At 42.8% G+C, this 21,952-nt stretch overlaps 1 protein-coding gene across 4 annotated transcripts in view; it reads left to right on the top strand.

Annotated features, from left to right (window-relative positions):
- sipa1l2 (signal induced proliferation associated 1 like 2) overlaps window positions 1-14,547 on the top strand; it is a 393,092-nt gene extending 378,545 nt beyond the window's left edge. For all 4 annotated transcript variants that reach the window (XM_067984149.1, XM_067984146.1, XM_067984148.1 and 1 more), the window contains exons 20-21: window positions 12,741-12,822; window positions 13,482-14,547. In XM_067984149.1, the coding sequence (XP_067840250.1) occupies window positions 12,741-12,822; window positions 13,482-13,628 (229 nt within the window). In that variant the 3' untranslated portion in view covers window positions 13,629-14,547. The remainder of the gene's footprint in view (window positions 1-12,740; window positions 12,823-13,481) is intronic.
- Window positions 14,548-21,952: the final 7,405 nt, after the last annotated feature.

Raw genomic sequence — 21,952 nt, 5'->3', positions numbered from 1 at the left:
TGCTGTGGGTGGGATTCTTGAGAGATCTGATTTATATTCTGTGAATTGATGGGAGAAATGTGCCTTGTGTCAGTGTGACAACTGTATAAACGATTTTAAAACTGTTTAATAATCAGATTTAGCAACAGGTCCAAAATAGTGTGCAATTTCTCTAAGGAACGAGAGAAAATCCTTGCAATTTTGCCACAATCTTTTGTTCTACAAGTGGTGGGATACTGGGGTGCACCTGAAGCTTAACCTGTGACAAGCCCATGTCCCGCTGCACTTTCAGAATCACTGCATATATAGGTCTATATTAGGAGTTGTTGGTTGTCTTTTTGCAAACTTTCCAGCTTGCCATGTATGCAGTTTCTCTCCTGTATCTGTCATACACCCAAACTCTTGGCATTAACCCAACACAGAGATTCATTAGAAGTCAGGTATGAGAAAAGCCCATTGCCAGAGTTTGCTGCACTTTGGCTGCTATGCTTATATTGTGGTATCAATAATACATCACTCAATAGTATCAGACAGTTGTGCTTTTAACACTAAAACATATTGACAGATGCTTTTGTTTGTGCAGTAGTTGAACAGGTCATGGTAAGTTTACTGTTGAATTTTCTATAATCATTCAGTTACTCTCAGCTTTTGTTCTAATTTCTTTTGATCCTTATTCAGTAAATAGCTTATTTAGATTTAATGTGATATCTACACTACTTCATTGACTCTTCATCAAGATCTATTTTAAATTTTTATTTGATTCTAGTAAATGGTGGTCTAAATGAATCTCTCATTTTTTAATCAGAGCTCAGTTTGAATAGTGCGCAAATGTCACCTGAATGCCCTGTGTTACAATCAGAACCTTGTATTCCTTACTAGATATCTATTGTATTCTATTTAAAATACTCATCCTGGTTTTCAAATCTCTCTATGGCCTCGTCCCTCCCTATCTTTGTAACCTCCTCCAGCCCTACAACCCTCTGAGATCTCTGCGCTCCTCCAATTCTGGACTCTTGTGCATCTCTGATTTTCATCGCTCCATCATTGGTGGCCGTGCCTTCAGCTGCCTAGACCCTAAGCTCTGGAATTCCCTTCCTAAACCTCTTCACCTCTCTCTTCTCCTTTAAGACACTCCTTAAAATCTACCTCTTTGACCAAGCTTTTTGGTCACCTGTCCTAATATCTCCTTATGTGGCTCGGTGTCAAATTTTGTTTGATAATCGCTTCTGTTAAGCGTCTTGGGACATTTTACTATGTCAAAGGCGCTATATCAGAGTTGTTATTGAGGGGATGGAGGGATTGGATTGTGAGGAGCGACTGTATAAATTGGGCATATTGTCCACTGGAAAGGAGAAGGTTGAGAGATGATATGATTGCTGTTTTTAAAATTCTAAAGGGACTGGATAACGTCAACCATGACAAGCTGCTTCACTTTGTCCAGAACAGTAGAACCATAAGACACAGTCTGCACTGGAAGGGGGATAAATTCAAAACTAATTTGCGGAAACAACATTTCAGTGATTGAGTGGTTAACCTATGGAACAGGCTCCCTGGGGATACTGTGGAAACAGTTGGTATTGATTCATTCAAATACAAATTCGATAGATTTCTTTCAGAAAATAACATTTTGGAAGACAGTATCTGAGTAATTTGAGACTTGACGTGGTGAGTGTAACAGGCTTGGGAGGGAAAAGGTGACTTTGGACCTCTGGTTCCGAAAGCTCTCCACCACTGGGGGTTTCCTCACTTCATGTCAGGGTCTAATTGATAGAGATTGATTGCTGTAATTACTCAACAACTCCATTATCGTTATATTCACAATGATTGAATTTCTTTAAAAACTTGAAAAATAGGATACATGGACGTCGATCTTTCCTCAAAGATCCACGCCGTTGGGAACTGGGAGGTGCAGTGAATAAAGCACGAGGGCTTTCGTTCAAATCTAGCCCAGACTGATGGGATGAAAGTCTCCGCTATCTGTTGGATGTAAGGATCCTATATGGACCGAGTGTGGACAATTTTAATCCAGATCCTGGATGGTTCTAAACGCAGATCTGCCCCTAATTCGACAAGCCTTGTCAGTCTAACGGGTCCAAGAATGGTTGTTGTGGAAATTGCTCCAGAACTAGCTGCGCCTCTAGCCAAACTGTTCCAGTACAGCTACAACACTGGCATCTACCCGACAATGTGGAAAATTGCCCAGGTATGTCCTGTCCACAAAAAGCAGGACAAATCCAAACCAGCCAATTATTGTCCCATCAGTCTACTCTCAATCATCAGCAAAGTGATGAAAGGTGTCGTTGACAGTGCTATCAAGCGACACTTACCCACCAATAACCTGCTCACTGCTCAGTTTGGATTCCACCAGGACCACTTGGCTCCAGACCTCATTACAGCCTTGGTCCAAACATGTACAGAAAAGCTGAATCCCAGAGGTGAGATGAGAGTGACTGCCCTTGACATCAAGGCAGCATTTGACCGAGTGTGGCACCAAGTAAAATTGAAGTCAGTGGGAATCGGGGAAAACTCTCCAGTGGCTGGAGTTATACCTAGCACAAAGGAAGATGGTAGTGGTTGTTGGAGGCCAATTATCTCAGCCCCAGGACATTGCTGCAGGAGTTACTCAGGGCAGTGTCCCAGGCCCAACCATCTTCAGCTGCTTCATCAATGACCTTCCCTCCATCATAAGGTCAGAAATGGGGACGTTCGCTGACGATTGCACAGTGTTCAGTTCCATTCGCAACCCCTCAAATAATGAAGCAGTTCATGGCCGCATGCAGCAAGACCTGGACAACATCCAGGCTTGGGCTCATAAGTGGCAAGTAACATTCGCGCCAGACAAGTGCCAGGCAATGGCCATCTCCAACAAGAGAGTATCTAACCACATCCTCTTAACATTCAACAGCATTACCATCGCCGAATCCCCCACCATCAACCTCCTGGGGGTCACCATTGACCAGAAACTTAACTGGACCAGCCACATAAATACTGTGGCTACAAGAGCAGGTCAGAGGCTGGGTATTCTGCAGCGAGTGACTCAACTCCTGACTCCCCAAAGCCTTTCCACCATCTATAAGGCACAAGTCAGGAGTGTGATGGAATACTCTCCACTTGCCTGGATGAGGTAAGCTCCAAAAACACTCAAGAAGCTCGACACCATCCAGGACAAAGCAGCCTGTTTGATTGGCACCCCATCCACCACCCTAAACATTCACTCCCTTCATCACCGGCATACTGTGGCTGCAGTGTGTACCATCTACAGGATGCACTGCAGCAACTCGCCAAGGCTTCTACGACAGCACCTCCCAAACCCGCGACCTCTACCACCTAGAAGGACAAGGGCAGCAGGCACATGGGAACAACACCACCTACACATTCCCCTCCCAAGTCACATACCATCTCGACTTGGAAATATATGGCCGTTCCTTCATCGTAGCTGGGTCAAAATCCTGGAACTCCCTACCTAATAGCACTGTGGGAGAACCTTCACCACACGGACTGCATCGGTTCAAGAAGGCGGCTCACCACCACCTTCTCGAGGGCAATTAGGGATGGGCAATAAATGCTGGCCTCGCCAGCGACGCCACATCCCATGAGCAAATTTTTAAAAAATTATGGGGACAATATTACTCTTTGGCTGCTTTGCTGAGGTGGGGAAGAGTAGAGAGAGCTTTATTCTGAATTTCGCTGTTATACTTGACCTGGGAAGGTTTGATGCTGACACCGGGTGCCTGAAATGCAAAGTGTCTTCATTTGCAACACCAACATCCTTCGCCTTAATGAGCACAAAGTATTTTTTTTCAAGTCTATCCCAACAACTATTGCTAGTTCTTTTTCTTTCAACTTGTCCTTGCGAAATAAAAACATCTTGAAATTTTATTCTGGTGACCGGTCATTTTATGAAGTTTATTTTATGAGAGTTTCTTGAGTATTTAAATTGACTGACTGCTCTTGAGAAGAGGCATCAGATGAAAATTCTTGAGTACGGTTTGTTTTATATAAAAAAAATAGTTCACCCGTGATGCAGAAGCTCGTTCTATTTGTGTTCGTCGATGTTCAACATTCAGTAGATTTGCCTTGGCCATTAAGGAGTTACCAAGATTACTGTTGATTCTTATACTTGGACACTTGCAGATGATTCTAAGTACAAGAGGAAACATCTCAAACAAAGCAACTCAGCTGCCTTGGTCCCTGGAACAGGGAGATCAAGCGTGGTAGGACATGGGTTTACAATCATTAATTTCATACGTTTTTCTTTATTATATTGTCTTGGCAATTATCTTCAGTTACATTTAACCGTGAGTGTGTGATGAAAAGCTTTATGTGAGAAATGAATCTGATGGAGTGCCCAACCCACATAGGGACCCAGCCAAATAAGAAACTGAAGATTAGACCTCTCTCTTTCCTTTTGATGTCCAAACTAGTATAAAGGAAGATCAAAAGCTATCTTTCACAATTAAACAGAACTGTCAATCAAAAATAGTTTTCCAAGATATCAGGGCAGCCTCCAGGCTATTGGGCTGTCAATCAAAACCAGTATCAAAGAACCTATGCCATGGCACCAAGTGAATTGGATACCAGCTTGTTTAGATATCCAATTAATTCCTTGATATAAACAGATTTGTTTAGGACCTAGCTAGTTGATCTACCAAGTAAAGCACCAGGGCTAAATCCTGCAGACAGCCCGACTCCAGCATCATCTTGCCGACAATAAAGCGAGAAACCCTCCAGCTAACATAGTTCAAAGTCGTACGCATTTCCTCAGTGTAAATAGAATTATCGAAGAAACCACTGTCCCTTCAACTATTAGACCATATGAATAGCCATGGGTCAAAGGTTACCGGAGTCCCCATTTAGACAGTGGGGAAAGAGTGACTGCATTTATACAGCGTGAACTACACATTGCATTACAGGAGGAAGAGGAGAGAGAAGATGGAGTTTTGTCTGGTGTAAAACTCTGGCTGAACTAATCAGATCTTAGTTATTTGGAAACTATTGATGCCTTTCATCTTAGAACACATTATAAGGTGCATGATTTTTATTTGTTCTCAAGATGTAGGGACACTGGCAAGGCAGCATTATTGCTCACCCCTAGATGCCTTGAGAAGTTGGTGGTGGGCCTTCTCCTTGAACTGCTGCTGTCTGTGTGTTGATGGTACTCCCATGATGTTACACTGGGAATTCTAGGATTTTGACCCTGCAGTAATGAAGAAAAAGCATTATAAGTGCAAGTCAGGATGATGTGTGACTTGGAATTTATTGCTGTTGTCCTGCTTGGTAGTAAAGATCACAGGGAACGGAGGTGCTGTGGGAGTAAGCTTTGTGAGTTGCTGCAGCACATCCTGTAGATCATGCAGACTGCAGCCACAGTGCCATGGTGGTGGAGGGGGTGGATATTGAGTCCAGTGGCTGGGGCACTGATCAAGTGAACTGTTCTGTCCTGGATGGTGTTGTGCTACTTGAGCATTGTTGCAGCTGCACCTATCCAGGTGAGTGGTGGGTATTCCATCACACTTCTGACTTGAACCTTGTAGATGGTGGAGAGACTTTGAGGGTGAGATGAGCCACTGCCTAGCTCTTGTTGATTCAACTGGCCCGATGATTCTGGTCAATGGGAGTGCTGTTGAAGGTCAGGATGGAGTGGTTGAGCCTCTTCTTGTTCAAGATGGTCATTACCTGACACATGGTGCGAATGTTACCTGCTACTTGTCATCCCAAGCCTGGATGTTATCCAGGTCCTGCTGTAGGCTGGAATGAGGTGCTTAATTTATTGGAGAAGTTATAGAAAGCAGCTGAACACTAGAGTCATCAGTGAACAGCCTCAGTCCTAACCTTGTAAGAGGGTAGATCATTGATGATGAAGCTAACTATGGTTAGGTTGAGGATACTGCCATGTCCTAGGGCTGGAGTGATTGGATCCAACAACCTTGGTGTCGGGTGCAACTCCAGCCATTGGTGGGTTTTCCCCTTGACCCCCATTGAGGTCAGTTTTGCTGGGGCTCCTTGGTACTATACTCAAACAACTATAACAGCAAAGTTGAATTTCAAGCCTGCTTTGCCTTAGCTATCTTAAAAATCGATCGTGTTATTGGAAATAATGCTACTACTAAATCCTGATCCCTCAGCTCAGCAGCAACGATGAGGCTGAAATTTCTAAAAATAGATTTACCAGAACTGCTCTGAGAAAATTCATTGTCAGCCTTTTCAGAATGAAATAATTGTAAACAGCTTTGTGTTGAAGAAATGGGTCATTCAACATGGGGAATTTGTCAAGTCAGTAAGATAAATGAGATTTGTGCCAGAATTAATGCATGCGTTTTAATTGCTGCTGCCATGATGTAGTGAACCCCCTGTTCTGTACCAATTAAAACCAGCTCTGATGAACATTTCCCAAGGCACACTACATACAAACGCAGTAATTCAATTTCGCTGCCTCACGAGTTAAAATGGAGATCATTCTAAAATGTTGTGTAAAATGATTTGTTGTTAGAGCACTAGCTGAATGTGATGGAGTGTATGTGCTCAGTTTACCATACCTCCCCCTGCTACAGGTTCATTTGCTGGGACTTTAGTTAGGACCTTGGATTCCATGTGGCTGTAAATGGGTGCACACCTCAGGCTATTTTCAATCTGTTATTTTATGAAAGTTAAAGCCTCAGCATCATTGCACTCATATTCTGACCTGAGAGGTTATAACTATCAGGAAAGATTGAACAGGCTTGGGGCTCTTTTCTCTAGAAAAAAGAAGGCTGAGGGGTGACCTTATAGAGGTCTTTAAAATTATGAAGGGATTTGGTAGGGTAGACACAGAGAAGATGTTTCCACTTGCGGGGGAATCCAAAACTGGAGGTCATAAATACAAAATAATCACTAATAAATCCAATAAGGAATTGAGGATAAACTTCTTTACCCAGAGAGTGTTGAGAATGTGGAACTCGCTACCACAAGGAATAGTTGAAGCAACTAGCATAGATGCATTTAAGGGGAAGCTAGATAAACACATGAGGGAGAAAGGAAGAAAAGGTTATGCTGATAAGGTTAGGTGAAGCAGGGAGGGAGGAGGCTCATGTGGAGCATAAACACCGGCACAGACCAGTTGGGCCGAATGGCCTGTTTCTATGTAATACATGTGCAGCTAAGTTCTGCTGTAATGTTTATTTCCAGTGTTTGTGTTTGGAATATTTTTCTAAAAAAAAAATCATATTCCTCCTGATTAATTGGGCGGAACTTTGGCAATGTGAAATGAAATGATGAGACTGTTGAGAGACGCTCGAGACTTTCACACCCAACAGGAGAACCTGGAGTGTGACCAGTAACATGGGCAGCCGTGGGTATAGCAGCAATTGGCACAGAGACGTGCCTTTCAAACAAATCAGGAGGCTTAAGAGTAGAAGCAGATGGCGTGACGTGCAACTGCTGACCTTGGATGCCTGGCTGGACCTGATTTTTTTCCAGCAGATCATATTATTAATTGTTCCGACGAAAGGAACTGAGTTGTGTTCCTTTTGACTCGGAAACAATCCACATTTTTCTACATCACACACAACACACTGAGAGCCAGCTACAAGCCTTGTCAATTGTAATTGTATTATCACAGCAGTGATTTATAAAATCTTCAGAATAGTCAAAACCAAGATATTGAGATGTGTGTGTGAGAGACACTGTGTTTCTCTGCATGTGTGTAAGGCTCTTACATTGGTCTTGCTGACACACCAGCGAAACTGCATAGTATTAGGCTCCAGTCACTATAAATAAATATGGATTAAACGGGATTGATTGGGAACTCTTAAGTTCTGCATTCTGCCAGCGGGATCTGTGAAATTGATGAGTTCACGTTTGTCTCGTGTAATATGATTCCTCTTAAACTCCCATGTGAGGGAAAGTGTTGCCATCTGTCCCCATTAGCAGCTTGTTTAAGATAAGAGTTCACTCCAAATAGCAACAACATGTTAAAAGTTTCTTTACATAAAAGCAGAGAGTATTCCATTGCCAAATTATTTTTTACTCCTGAAAATTATCTGCACTGGTTTTATTTAACACTTAAACTTAGGAATGCTCCCCCACATTTGGGAAATCTTATCAAAATGATAATCACTTATTAGTTATTAAATTCTGCAGAGTTAATTTTAAAAAATAGTATTTCAATTTTATTTAAAGAGCATAAACTTCAGTCTCCATTCCCAATTTCAAGAGCTCATCAGGAAGCAAATTTTAAATATGGAATTCCTCACCCCAGACTGGCTGAAACAACTAACCTAATTTATTTACAATTTAAAGATATTAAGGGAAATACAATACAATAACTGTATAAAGAGAATAAAATGTCCATAAAAGCTGCTGGATTGCCATTAAACACAACTGGTTCGCTAATTTCCTTCAGGGAAGGAAACTTGCTCCCCCTCGCCCCCCTCCCCCACCCCTGCTCTCTAACCTGGTTTGGCCTACACATGACTCCAGTCCCACACTACGTGGTTGTCTCTCAGTGCCTTCTGAAGTGGCCTACCAAGCAAATCAGTTATTGTTTTTTTAAAAAACAAATCACTTTGATGAAGGCCCACCACCTCAGGGCAACTAGGCATGGGCAATAAATGTGTATTTGCCAGCATCGCCCACATCCTGAGACAAATTAAAAAAGAAACCCTTTATGTTAATTTAGCCTTCCCTTGCCTCAGGCTCCCTTCATTAAGAACCAACATTCCAATAAGCTCTGCACATAATAACACAGTAATGTTCTTGAGCAGAATACCATTGGGTCCATCTAGCCTACCCTTCCAAACCTCCCATCAGATTCCTTATTGTTCTGGAACTAATAGTCCTCCATTCCTTCTCCTTTCTCCTCTAATAATTCCATATCCTTTTTCCTGTGAACGAGTCGTCTTAGTTATGCAAGTTCAATTAATGACAGTAAGACAATGTGCTCATAATTCATAGTGTTAATACCTCAAATAAAGTTAAATACTCATAACCAAGCTAGCTTGGCTAGGGAAACAATGTATTTTGAGTTACAGTTCTTGAACTCAATCTTCCCAATTGTAAACAATTTTACAACACCAAGTTATAGTCCAGCAATTTTATTTTAAATTCACAAGCTTTCAGAGGCTACCTCCTTCCTCAGGTGAACGATGTGGAAATTTCCACATCGTTCACCTGAGGAAGGAGGTAGCCTCCGAAAGCTTGTGAATTTAAAATAAAATTGCTGGACTATAACTTGGTGTTGTAAAATTGTTTACAATTGTCAACCCCAGTCCATCACCGGCATCGCCACATCAATCTTCCCAGGTAGAATCCAAATTCCCGTTACAATACACTTGATTAATGTACCTTAGTTTCTTATGAAGATGCCCTTGTATGACATGTCCAGCATGGCAGCATGACCTAATCACACCTGGTTCACATACCCCTTTACATTTCTGAGCTACAGTGTACATGATACAATGGTCCATTGATATGGGTGAGGCAGACTTGACCTTCAATCAACGTTTTATCCATTCTACAAACTAAAGCAAGCAAGTTCCTCTTATCTTTACTTTCCCAGGCTTCCAGATCTTCCTTTTAATTAAGTTTAGTAGCAGTCAGCACATATATGGATAGCTTCAAGGTTCATAGAATGCCGGTAGAATCTGCCTTTTCAGCATGATGGCACACAGAGATTTCTGCCCACACTTTGGTGCTGTTTTTATTTTACTGGGGTCAGCACTCTACATTTTAACCCTTTCCACCCACGTTACCCAACACTCCTCTAATAACTCCAGATCCTTTCTTTTATACGGAAACCAAAACTGAACACCTGGTTTGACTTATAAATCACACCCTAGCTTTACATCCCAACAATTTATTTACTTTTGTGACCACTTGCAAACATCAAACATAATGTTCTATGTTCCAAAACCCCTAGTTCTCTTTGCTGCTTTGTTATCTCCAACATGTTACCATTTAATAGGTGCTCCACATTCTTGCTTATTTCACCTTATGACTTTATACTCAACTGTGTTAAACGCCATCCTTTGCATTATCACACATCAGTTAGCATTATGAGTTGCTGGATCCAATTTGATATCATCTGTAAACTTAGGCACCATGGATAATATTCCATCCTCCAAGTCATTTATAAATGTAAACAGAGGTCTGAACGCCAACCCCTGATACTCCACTGCCAACCACTTTCCAAGCACCATCACTCCTTGTTATCTAGCTTTCAGTCACACATCAATCCAGCCTAATATTTTGCCATCTATCCCACAGGCGCACACCTTGTGAATTAATCTGTTATGTGCGATAGTATCAATTGCTTTCCTGAAATCCAGGTAGACAACACCCAGATACCTCACCACCAGATCTGTAACCTTTTCTAATGAATTCAGTAAATTGGTCAGACACGACCTGCCCTTTCTGAACCTATATTGGCTCTCTTTAATCAGACCCTGTCCTTCCAGATGATCCCTTATCAAAGTCTCACTTTTCCCACAATCGAGGTAAGGCTCACATGTCTCTAATTTGAGGGTCCCTCCTTTTCCCCTTTTATAAGGGTCACAGTCATTACTTTCCAATCCATTGGGACATTACCCGATTCCCATAAGCTTTGAAAGAAATTGATGAGGGGATTTGCAGTCTCCTCTACCAGCTCTCTTAGATGGAAACAGCCAGAGCCTGGAGTCTTGTTTACCTTTAGCTTCCAAAACCTTTCTACTATTTTTCCCTTGTGATATTAAGGGTTTCCAGGCTGTTCCCTCTCCCTTATGCTGTTCCCTCTCTCCCCTCACAAAATAATGATTTGGCAATTCCACCACTTCCCTTTCTCAGACCCCACTCCCACACTGCCACTGGTAAAACAGTCCAGTCTCCCTCTGTACTAGCCTCCCTCTTCCCCTCTCCTGCCTCTGATAAAGAACCCTTTGTTACTGTCCTTTATATTTTCCGCTGTATTCCTCTCATGTTCCCTCTTCACACTTCTCATCAATTTCTTGGCCTTCCTCTGCTTGATTTTATACTTCTCCCTATCCTGTTCCTTCCCTGTACATTTACGCTGTCCTTTCTTTCCAATGCTGTCATGACTTCCCTTTTCATTCATATTGGTTTTGCTCTTGTTTGGATGGTGACTTGTTTCTGGGATAAACAACATCTGCGATGTAAAATGTATCTCCTTAAAACACTCCCATATTCCCACCATATCCCTTCATTCACCTAATTCTTCCCATTTTATTCCTTTCATACAGCATGTCATTATCTTAATGTTCTCCTGAAATTCGATTTAATAATATTTATCATTGTTTCTGTCCTCATTTTAACCTTAAAAGTAACAACACTGTTATCATGAAACTCCAAATGTTCCTCTTACTTCAATTTGTCTTAATATTCCCTCATTAGTTAGAAGCAAATCCAATATTGCCTATCCCTTTGTGGGTTTGTTCACCTGTAACAAAATATTCTTGAAGTACTTCAATAAACTCCCTCAGCTTTACAGATTGAGATTTACAGTGGGGACAATCTGTCAAAAGATTAAAATCTTCCAGGATTCAAACTGAGGACTTTCTTTTAATCTTCATCACCTCCATCTCCTCGATTTTATTTAGATTTACAGCAAATTCCTACCACAGATAATTTTCCCCTTTCTATCTTCCAGTTCATCCAAAGGTACTGTGCCAAATTTCCAGTTCCTTTCCTGACAAACAGTGCCACCTTGTGCCCTCCTTCTCTCTTTCACAAAACAACAGCCCTGCACATCTGTTCCTCTCTCATCTTCCACCTTTGGTTATTTCAGTAAATCCCATCATATTTGCTCCCATTCATCTTCAATTCTAACTCATCCACTTAATTTCTTTCCTCCTACCATTCATATACATACATCTTTGATCATTCTGTCTTCCTTGTTGTATCTCCCTAACCTACCTCTGATGTGGAGATGCCGGTGATGGACTGGGGTGGACAAATGTAAGGAGTCGTACAACACCAGGTTATAGTCCAACAGCTTTATTTGAAATCACAAGCTTTCGGAGAGCGGGTCACAATCTTATCTTCTCCCCTTTGCTTTTCCGGTGAAAATTTCTCCCTCCCCCATATTATTTATCTTGACTGTTGTGTCAGCCAAGGTGAAGGCTATTGTGATGGTGCAGTCTTCTCTCTTCCTCCCCCTGGAGGAGGTCCCATTGGGAGAAGAATTTGAGCCCCTTCCCTTCTATCCCATATGTTGAGCCAAGCATTGAAGTACCTAATCTGTTTGATGCCTGTGCGGACATTTAGAGACAATCAGCTCCCTAGCTCCTGATGTTTCCTCTGTGGGACCTCCATTCCCAACTAATCTTGGTTATCGTCAGCCACGACCTCCGGCTTCTCTTTCTCCTCTCCTCCTCTCTTTTTCCCTCCGCCCCCCCCCCCCCCCCATCACAGGATCTTGCCATCCACTCTGCCAAATCACAATCTCTAGCACCTGGGAAGAAACGTTTCATTCAGGACTCCCAGTTATGCTTGAAAAAAACCCTGCTATCATTTAAGAAGATGAATGAGCTAAAATGGGCAGAATGGCCTTCCTCATCTATATCTTACAATTTTGTATGACTCCTAATGAAGGATTTCACCTGAAATATTAACCTGCCTTCTATCTGTACAGATACACTCAGATCTGCTATGCATTTCCCACATTTTCTGTTTTTGCTGCCAGTGTTACTTATTTTTTTATCTCTTCCGTACATTATTCTAAGGCTGGAATGATCAGCTTATGTTTGTGAAGTGCCTGACTGATTTTTTTTTCTGATGTTTTTATTTAGTGGAAGTACTGCAAACACAATCACTGGGAAAGTGAATCAGCTGGAGACCATTCTCATTCAGCTACAGGATGACCTTCGAAAGGTAGCACCTCTTAACCTGATAGTTTTTCAAATCCATTTCACCATGCAAAATTTCATGAGTTGTAATAGTATTAAAAATATAGCCCCGTCCCTCTGAACACCCATCCTCCCTTTATTCAGCCCCCTCTCTCCGTGCGCCCAGCCCCCTCCATGCGCCCAGCCCCCTCCGCGCACCCATCCTCCCGCCTTCCCTCCCTCCGCGCGCCCGCCCTCCCTCCCAACGGCCATACCGTTCAAGCAGGTGTATCTTAAGTAATTGGGGAGCGAAAGTTTTGCAAGACTGCAGTTATTAGCTCGTAAGATGTAAAGCTTGTCAAAAAATGTTATTTCTCCTTGAAATTGAAATACAGTTTGAGAAAATGTGTGTCTTACTTTATATAACATTGTCTGAACAAAATGCAAAAACATTTAGATAGCTTGAAGCTTTAAAGTTCTGTTTAATCTCACACTAATTGCCAAGCTTGCTAACCAACTTAAACAGTCAAGTAGTGCCACATCGCGTGGCTTTAAAAACATCAACCAAATGCAGTGACGGCATGAATCACAGCTCCCCAGAGAAAGTACACATTACATAGTGGACGACCCAATTGGTAAAGTCCCACCAGGTGCAGCGAAGCTACCAGCACAGATTGTTTTTTCATGTAATTCTTTTCTGAGTAGGAAAAGGAAGATAAGGCGATGCTCCAGGCTGAGGTCCACCACTTGCGCCAGGATAACCTACGGCTTCAAGAGGAGTCGCAGACTGCTGCCGCACAGTTACGGAAATTTACTGAATGGTTCTTCAACACAATTGACAAGAAGTCCTGATGTAACAGACGCTGAGGACGATGATAGAAAGCACTAGATGAAAGATTCATTAACTCCTAGAATGTTATACTAATCTGTTCAGAAATAGGTATAAGTGTTGTAGCTATAATTACGTGTCTGATTCTGTTCACTCGAACACACCAATGATAAGATTACAGTTAAACCCAGCAGTGTTTACCATGCAGTTCAACTCGTGAAGAGCCCCACGGCCTCTTATATTGTAAAATAGAATCTTGAGACAGTAACTTCAATGTAAAAGGTGCTCTATTTTTTGTAAAGTTTTTTTTTTCATTGTTGCAGTGTCATAGCAATAAGACTTTAGTGATATCCGCAGGGCTTTGTTTGGAATTTAGCACTAGTCTGATGGAGCAGGTTTAGATATAATTACTTTAAGGGAATGTTCATTTGCAGGAATCGACATTGGTGCCTGAAATAAGCAGTGTTCTGATGTTTAAAGCTACACTTGCCTTTTGAATGGCTCACTACTAAATCTACAACTTCACTGATTTTTGTACAGTTCTTTTAAGGCTGTAGGATCAATTGTACACCTTTCTCCATAGAGTGTGTACACAGTGAGTCGGCAAACCACTTGTACAATGCCAAATTTGTTTATCTTTGTACAGAAGCTCTAATGAAAAGTGTCTTGTATTTAACAATTATTTAAAATTATTTAACCTTAAATTGTTAAATTTATTAAGTTTTGTTTATCTGCACTACGAAAAACAGAGTTTGCTGTAAATTGTGTTGTCTGTAGCTCGTCAGTACAAAGACTGTCATGGTTTGTAGTAAATTTTAACATTTGGATGCTGCTAGTATATAATATTCCACGGTTTGTACGCTTTGAGAAATGTGTTCTTTTTAAACTACTTCATTTGAAATGTGACATACAGTTGCTTTTTTAATAAATGTAGGACATAAAGTTAGTTGCTCTATCTTTTATTTTTCTGCTATTTTTGTATTTCCAGAAATGGATCATAATCTGTAAGGACTGCCTTCTGTCGCTGCTACTCTCGGGGCTCATTTCTAGGGTTATTTAATCCCTTGAATATGATACTATGTGTAAATACATCAGTGCATGCAGAATGTGGGAGGATGAGGCATCTGATCTCCAAAACAGTAAGACATTGATTGTGCTATCAGGGGAGTTAGTGAGAGGGGGCTTCGGGTGGAGGGGGGGGGGTTAAGGGATCATGGGATGGCAATCAGCAGCAAATTTACTATCAGCCAGTTCAAGAGCACTGTTGGCAATAGATTGGACCAGATCACCTGCCTGTCACCTCATCTTGGGAAATGTCAAGTGTTGTGTTGAGGGGGAAAGAAAAGTTGCTTATGTCTTTAAATACCATGATGGCAGATTTGAACCAAAACTAACTCAATATGGCACATGCAGAATTTTGAGTTGATTTGATATTGAGCCAGAAGGTTGTGGGTTCGAGCCCCACTCCAGAGATTTCAGCACCAAATCCAGGTTGACACTCCAGCGCAGTACTGAGGGATTGCTGCACTATCGGAGGTGCCGTCTTTCGGATGAGACGTTAAACTGCCTGTTCAGGTGAACGCCAAAGATCCCATGGCACTATCAGGAGAATTCCCTGCCCTCCTTTGGTCTCCTTCAACCCCTCCACTGTCCCTGATTTGTCACACTGCTTGTCCGACATCCAGTACTGGATGACCAAAAATTTCCTCCAACTAAATATTGGGAAGACCGAAGCCATTGTCTTCAGTCCCCGCTGCAAACTCCATTCCCTCGCCACCGACTCCATCCCTCACCCTGGCCACTGTCTGAGGCTGAACCAGAACGTTCGCAACCTTGGTGTTCTATTTGACCCTGAGATGAGCTTCTGACCACATATCCGCTCCATCACCAAGACCGCCTACTTACACCTCCATAACATCGTCCATCTCTGCCCCTGCCTCAGCTCATCTGCTGCTGAAACCCTCATCCATGTTGTTTTCACCTCTAGACTTGACTATTCCAATGCTCTCCTGGCCGGCCTCCCATCTTCCATCCTTCATAAACTTAAGCTCATCCAAAACTCTGTTGCCCATATCCTAACTTGCACCAAGTCCTGTTCACCCATCACTCCTGTGCTCGCCAGCAATGCCACGATTTTAAAATTCTCATCCTTGTTTTCATATTCCTCCATGGCCTCGCCCCTCCCCCCATCTCTGTAACCTCCTCCAGCTCTTACAACCCTCCGAGATTTCTGCACTTCTCCAATTCCTGCCTCTTGCGCATCCCCGATTTCATCGCTCCACCGTTGGCAGCCATGTCTTCGGCTGCCTAGGCCCTAAGCTTTGGAATTCCCTCCCTAAACCTCTCCGCCTCTCTACCGCTTTCTCCTCCTTTAAGACGCACCATAAAACCTATCTCTTTGACTAAGCAGTCCTAATATCTCCTTATGTGGCTCAGTGTCAAATTTTTTTTGCTAACGCTCCTGTGAAGCGCCTTGGGACATTTACTCCATTAAAGATGCTATATAAATGCAAGTTGTTGTCTTGGCCAACATTCCTCCCTCAATCAACACCACCAAAACAGACTAACCGGTCATTCATCTGATTTGCTGTTTGTGGGATCTTGCTGTGTGCAAATTGGCTGCTTTGTTTGCCTAAAAGTAATTTCTTCAAAAATAATTTGCTGTAAGTGAAACGCTTTGGGACATTCTAAGGATATGATAAGGTGCTGTATAAGTGCAAGATTCCACCATGGGAAGTGTCACAGCAAAGATAGACCCTGTGGTCACTTGATGTCTGCGTGTGCACTTGTTTTTAAAAGAAATTCTAATATCCATCATTAGTCATTTGCTTTCTATGCTAAGCAAGACCTGCGTATTGTGAATTCAGCAAAGTAAATTCAATGTACGATGGTGGGTGGAGGTGGAAATGAAGTGGGGACCCAGGTAGACTGGGGCCATGTCCATTTTTCTATCGTATAAGGATTTGGGACAATTACATAATATACCCACCAATTAGGGGGTGGGGAATATTAGACGCTATGCAAATGAGGGAATTATGTCCTATGTCCATCTTGCTCCGCCCAAGGCTAGTCCTAACTCGGGTCTCGGAGATTCTTCAGCCACTTACTAGAGAAGAGTAGTTGAGGTGGATTCCCATTGCCTTCCTCATGGATTTTATCTTCAGAGTATTTCCTGGGTGCGTTGCAACCAGGCCTAGAGAGCCCCGCCTACCCTTTATGATGGGGGGTGCATGACTATCCCCACTGGACGTCAACCCAGTATTCAGAGCTGACACTCCCGTCTCTGCTGACCGGGCCTGTCTGGAGTGGGGATCGAACCTTTCACCTTCTGACTCAGGGAATACTACCCCAAAGACAGGCTCGCTCATATGATGTAACCCCTGCTATTTCTGTACCTGCCTTTAAGCATTGCTAAAAGGGATTTAAAATCTTAAGGGCTGGGGTTCCTTCCTGCAATCGATCAGGGAACCCAAGCACTGTAAATGATACTGGCGTCCATATGTAAATGCCCCGACCCCACACAGTGGCTCAGGGTCAGGATCACAAGTAACTGGTTCGAAGGTCCTCTTCGATAGTCCAGTATCACTGTGGCCAAGATGTAAGCTGAATAATGGAGCATTGTTCCAAGTTTTATGATGTGCTGAGTCCCTTTTAAGGGGCATTTGCTATTCCACTGAGAGTGGATTAGGCAGCAGGCCCTACAGCTTCACAGATTTGACAGATTAATTGAGGGCTGAGTTGGCAAGTGGAATTCTTCAGCTGATTTGCAATCTGTCTGCTGAAGGGCCACCAAACTAAGTCTTGCTTTCCCATTACTGTGAACTCCTTCTGTCTTAGTTTGTCTTCAAACTTGCTTATTTGCCCAGAGCGCACTGGACAGACTGAGAGCAGAACAACAGCAAAGGGTTCAGTTCTAATTCCCACTGTTAATTCAAGGTACGTGACATAAAGGGAAATAGTATAGGGGCCTTGAGAGCCACATAAATGAGGATTGGCTCAAAACTCATAGAGGATGCAGAGTAAACTCCCAGTATTTGGGAATGGAGGGGAGTTCAACAAAAGAAATGAGGAGCTAAGTGAGTGGCTCAAAGCATGATGCAAGAACACTGGTACCTTCATAAATAACTGGGAAACATTCTGAAATAAAAAGGACTGGGACAGCAGAGAAGGGCCACACTTCAACCAAGTAGGGACAAAGAGACTTGAGCACTGAGGTAGTCAAAGCACAAGTCCCACCACACCTTGAATACTGCATCCAGTTCTGATTGCTGAAACACTAGGCTCATGATATAACATATTGATGGTTCTAACATATTGATGGTTCTAACACATGTGTGAGATGTGTCATAAAAACAGAAAATGCTGGAAAATACTCAGCAGGTCAGGCAGCATCTGTGGAGAGAAAGAGTTAACATTTCAGGTCAATGAGCTTTCATCAGAACTGGAAGAAGTTAGAGATTTAACAGTTTATAAGCAAGGCCAGAGACACAGAAAGAAGTGGGGGAGGAGGGGAGGAAAGAACAAAAGGGAAGGTCTGTGATAGGGTGGAGGGCAGGAGTGATTAAATAACAAAAGGGATGATGGGGCAAGGCAAAACAGGTTGGTAATGGGTCAAGTAAATAAACAAAAGATGGGTCTAGAGGAGCTGTAAATGGCAATAGGAGAACCATTACCAGCCCCTGCTGTCCAAGAAAGTGGGAGCAGTGGTTATAATCTGGAAGTTATTGAAATCAATGTTGAGGCCAGAAGGTTGTGAAGTGCCTAATTGAAAGACGAGGTGCTGTTCCTCGAGTTTTTGTTGAGTTTCATTGGAGGCTGAGGACAAAGAGGTCAGAGTGGATGAAGAATTAAAATGGCAGTCAACCGGAAGCTCAGGGTCACACTCTAAGGGAGGTGACACCTCGGTTCAGTCCGCAAGTGTGACCCTAAGCTTCTGGTTGCTTGCCATTTTAATTCTTCATCCCGCTCTGACCTTTCTGTCCTCGGCCTCCAATGAAACTCAACAAAAACTCGAGGAACAGCATCTCATCTTTCAATTAGGTACTTCACAACCTTCTGGCCTCAACATTGATCAGGGTCAAGCTTGCGGACTGAATGGAGGTGTTACCTCTCTTACAGCGTGCATAACACAACCTTTCTGAACCAGAACGTGTTCGTTAATAGTTTTCCCATCTTGCAAACGGCTGATTGATTGAGGTAGACCCCCCTTCTGTGGAGCCACTCATATCGGTGCTCTCTCTGACTGGTTGCAGTAGGCCGCCTCTCCCTTTCCCGAGAGCCTACAGTGATTTAAATTGCCAACACCAGCAGTAAAATCAGCTCCTACCACTACAGATATGAGATTGCCTTGTGTGGGCAGTTTCTAAATCCAAACAGGAGGCAGATATAGGACAGGGCAGAGGATTGGATCATGGCTGGAGTTCTGACCTTTTCTTTAAAAGTTAATCAAAAACTGACATTGGTTTTAAAAGCTTATCTTTTGGTGTCCAATTTCACATTGGCTGGAAATCTGAACCGTCCACTCCAAAGCCAGAGAGGCCCTGAGCTTAACCCAACCACCGGATCACATCAGCCTCTAGAGAGGCCATTTGTTCCTATAGAACACTGCACGGTGACCGAAAGAATATAGCTGGTCGGCTGTCTCTATGCCCTCAATGACCCACAACAGATTCGTTCACACCTTCTGCCTGCTGATACCCAGTGGTTTGGTTGGTAATGGTGTAATCAATTCATCTAATTATTTCTTACTCATTTGTAAGCCTGAGGTCTAATTGAGAGGAAGACCCACACTGTCCTAGCATCGGCTTTAAATAAATATTCAAATATGAATCAGAATCCTTTGAGTTCAAATACTCCAAACTCTACCAATGAACATAGGATCAGGAGAAGGCCATTCAGCCCCTCAAGCCTGTTTCACCATTCAGTTAGATCATAGCTGATCTGTACCTTAATTCTATTTACGCATCTTGGTCTGTACACTGCTAATCCTATAAAACCAGTTTGACTATACTCGCCTGTGTAATTCCCATTCACACTGTTGGATTGCAATATATCTCACATCATTACAGTTTAATATCCCCTACTTGTGCTCCAAGCCAAACACACAATCAAACACAGTAGTCAAGCTAAGCCTAGCCAATCGACCAATGATTTAATTGCAGGTTTACCACAAGCCTCTAAATAGAGATGTGAAGTGATTCTCGTTCCTTCCTCTGTATCCCCGAGACACTGATGTGATTGGGATTTTGAAGGAAATTGGATTCTCAATGTCAGTAGAAAATGTCGGACCTAAAAAGCAATTATAAAAATTCCTGAAGAGGCAGAATTTTACCCCAGTGCATTCTACCGCGATTTAATCACTGCCGCACACATACTCCTGGGAATAGGCTGCCCGCAGCAAGGGTGGAATCGAGTCTCCCTTCTGTTGTCACACAGGTCCTATAATTACGGAGCACCAGTGTCGCCTTTGGGTGGAACACAAACATGATCCCAGAACCATAACTGCAAAAGCACCAGTAGAGAGAAGGTAGGATTCTGAAATGTTACTAAAAGGAAAGATCATTTATTGTAGTAAACCCAGTAAAATAAAGGGACTTTGAAGTCATGTACAGGACAAGTGAAAGGGATTTAAGATTAACAAATCTTCTTAGCCAGACAGTATGCATCCTGGAGTGGGGGAATGCGGCCATCATTTTGAAGGAGCAAGTAGTCACCAGAGAGGTTCTGCAGGATTAGGAAGGGATAATAGTGTCTATAGGTAAAAAGGGCAACAAATCTGACCCAGGCAACCATAGGTCAATTAATATATCATAAGATACTGGAAGCTGGTCTTGGTGTGGGGGGGGGGGGGGCGATGGGGTAGATAGGTAGGCTGAAGAGGGGCTTGTATAATAATACCTTAATAAAAAACGGCCAGGATGCACTTAGAAGGGGAAGATCTTGCCTGACAAATCTTCAGGACATCTTTGAGGATGTTTCAGTTCAGGTCGACAGTAGAGCTCCCTGAGATGGTTTATCGGATTTTCAGAAAGCTTTTGGCAAAGACCCAAATAAAAAGATACACAGTGATTCCCAGGATGAGTCGTGGGACTGGATCAGAAGTTAGAAAACCAAAAACCGAGTGTCTCTGAGAGGAATAATGTTGGGGGGCGGGGGGAGTCAAATCAAGTCCTGCAGGGGTCAGCGCTTGGGCCCCAATAGTTTCTAATTGATATTGGTAACCTGGATATTGAATTTAGATGGGCTGTGTAATTCCACAGCCAAATGGCCAGGGCTGTTTTAATACATGGGCTCCAGCCAAATATGGGGCCGTGGGTGTTCCCGGGCACTGCTGCGAGCCACTCAGGAATTGTTTGAGAGCTGGATCACTGATGTGAACCACCTGGGAGTTGTTTAGTGTCCTTTGATTTACACTGGTTCTATTAATACAACCTTGTTAGCTTTAGCTGAGTTTCTCTACATTGGTCATGAACCTTCAGTGATCTGTGCACAATAACACAGAGATCTTTTTGTCACTCAACCTCTTTCAGTATTGTTCCCTGCAAATGAAACATGTATTCTGTATTGGCCTACTAACATGCATGACACTACATTTGTCTAAATTAAATGCCATTTGCCAATGTGTGGCCCACTCCCCGAGCACATCTAAATCTTTTTGGATTTGATTGCACTCCTCTACCGTCTTAACCCTTGCATAGATTTGGGTGTCATCTGCAAACTTATTCACCATACTCCCAACACCACTGTCTAGGTCTTTAATAAAGACTGAGAAGAGTGGCGGGCCTAGGACCGATCCCTGGGGAACACCACTAGTAACATGTCTCCAGGCTGAACCACATCCGTTAACTACAACTTTTTGCTGCGGCATTGGAGCCAATTCTTAATCCAGCGTTTCAAATTTCTAGTGCTACCACAAGATTCTATCTTGTGAAGTAATTTAGTGTGAGGAACCTTATCAAAGGCTTTCTGAAAGTCCAGGTAGACAGTGTCTACCAGATTTCCCTCATCCACTATCCTAGTGGCTTCCTCAAAAAACACTATCAAAATTGTTAGGTACAACCTATTGTTTCGGAAGCCACGTGTGTATTTCTAATGGCCCCTTCCCTTTCCCAGGAGCATAAAGGTCCCAATGATCCCTTCTAGTATCTTCCCAATAATTGATGTCAAGCTGATAGGCCTGTAGTTCCCCAGCTCTGATTTGTCCCCTTTTTCAAAAATAGGAACTATATGAGCTAGCTTCTAGTCTAAGGGAACTATCCCTGACTCTATTGAACTATTAAAGATACGGGCAAGAAGTTTGCGGAGCACCTGTCCCATCTCTTTAATCACCCTTGGAGAGATATTATCC

This window comes from Heptranchias perlo, chromosome 5, assembly GCF_035084215.1.
Source record: "Heptranchias perlo isolate sHepPer1 chromosome 5, sHepPer1.hap1, whole genome shotgun sequence".
Classification (NCBI taxonomy): Eukaryota; Metazoa; Chordata; class Chondrichthyes; order Hexanchiformes; family Hexanchidae; genus Heptranchias; species Heptranchias perlo.
This window is presented reverse-complemented; position numbering and strand designations above follow the sequence as displayed.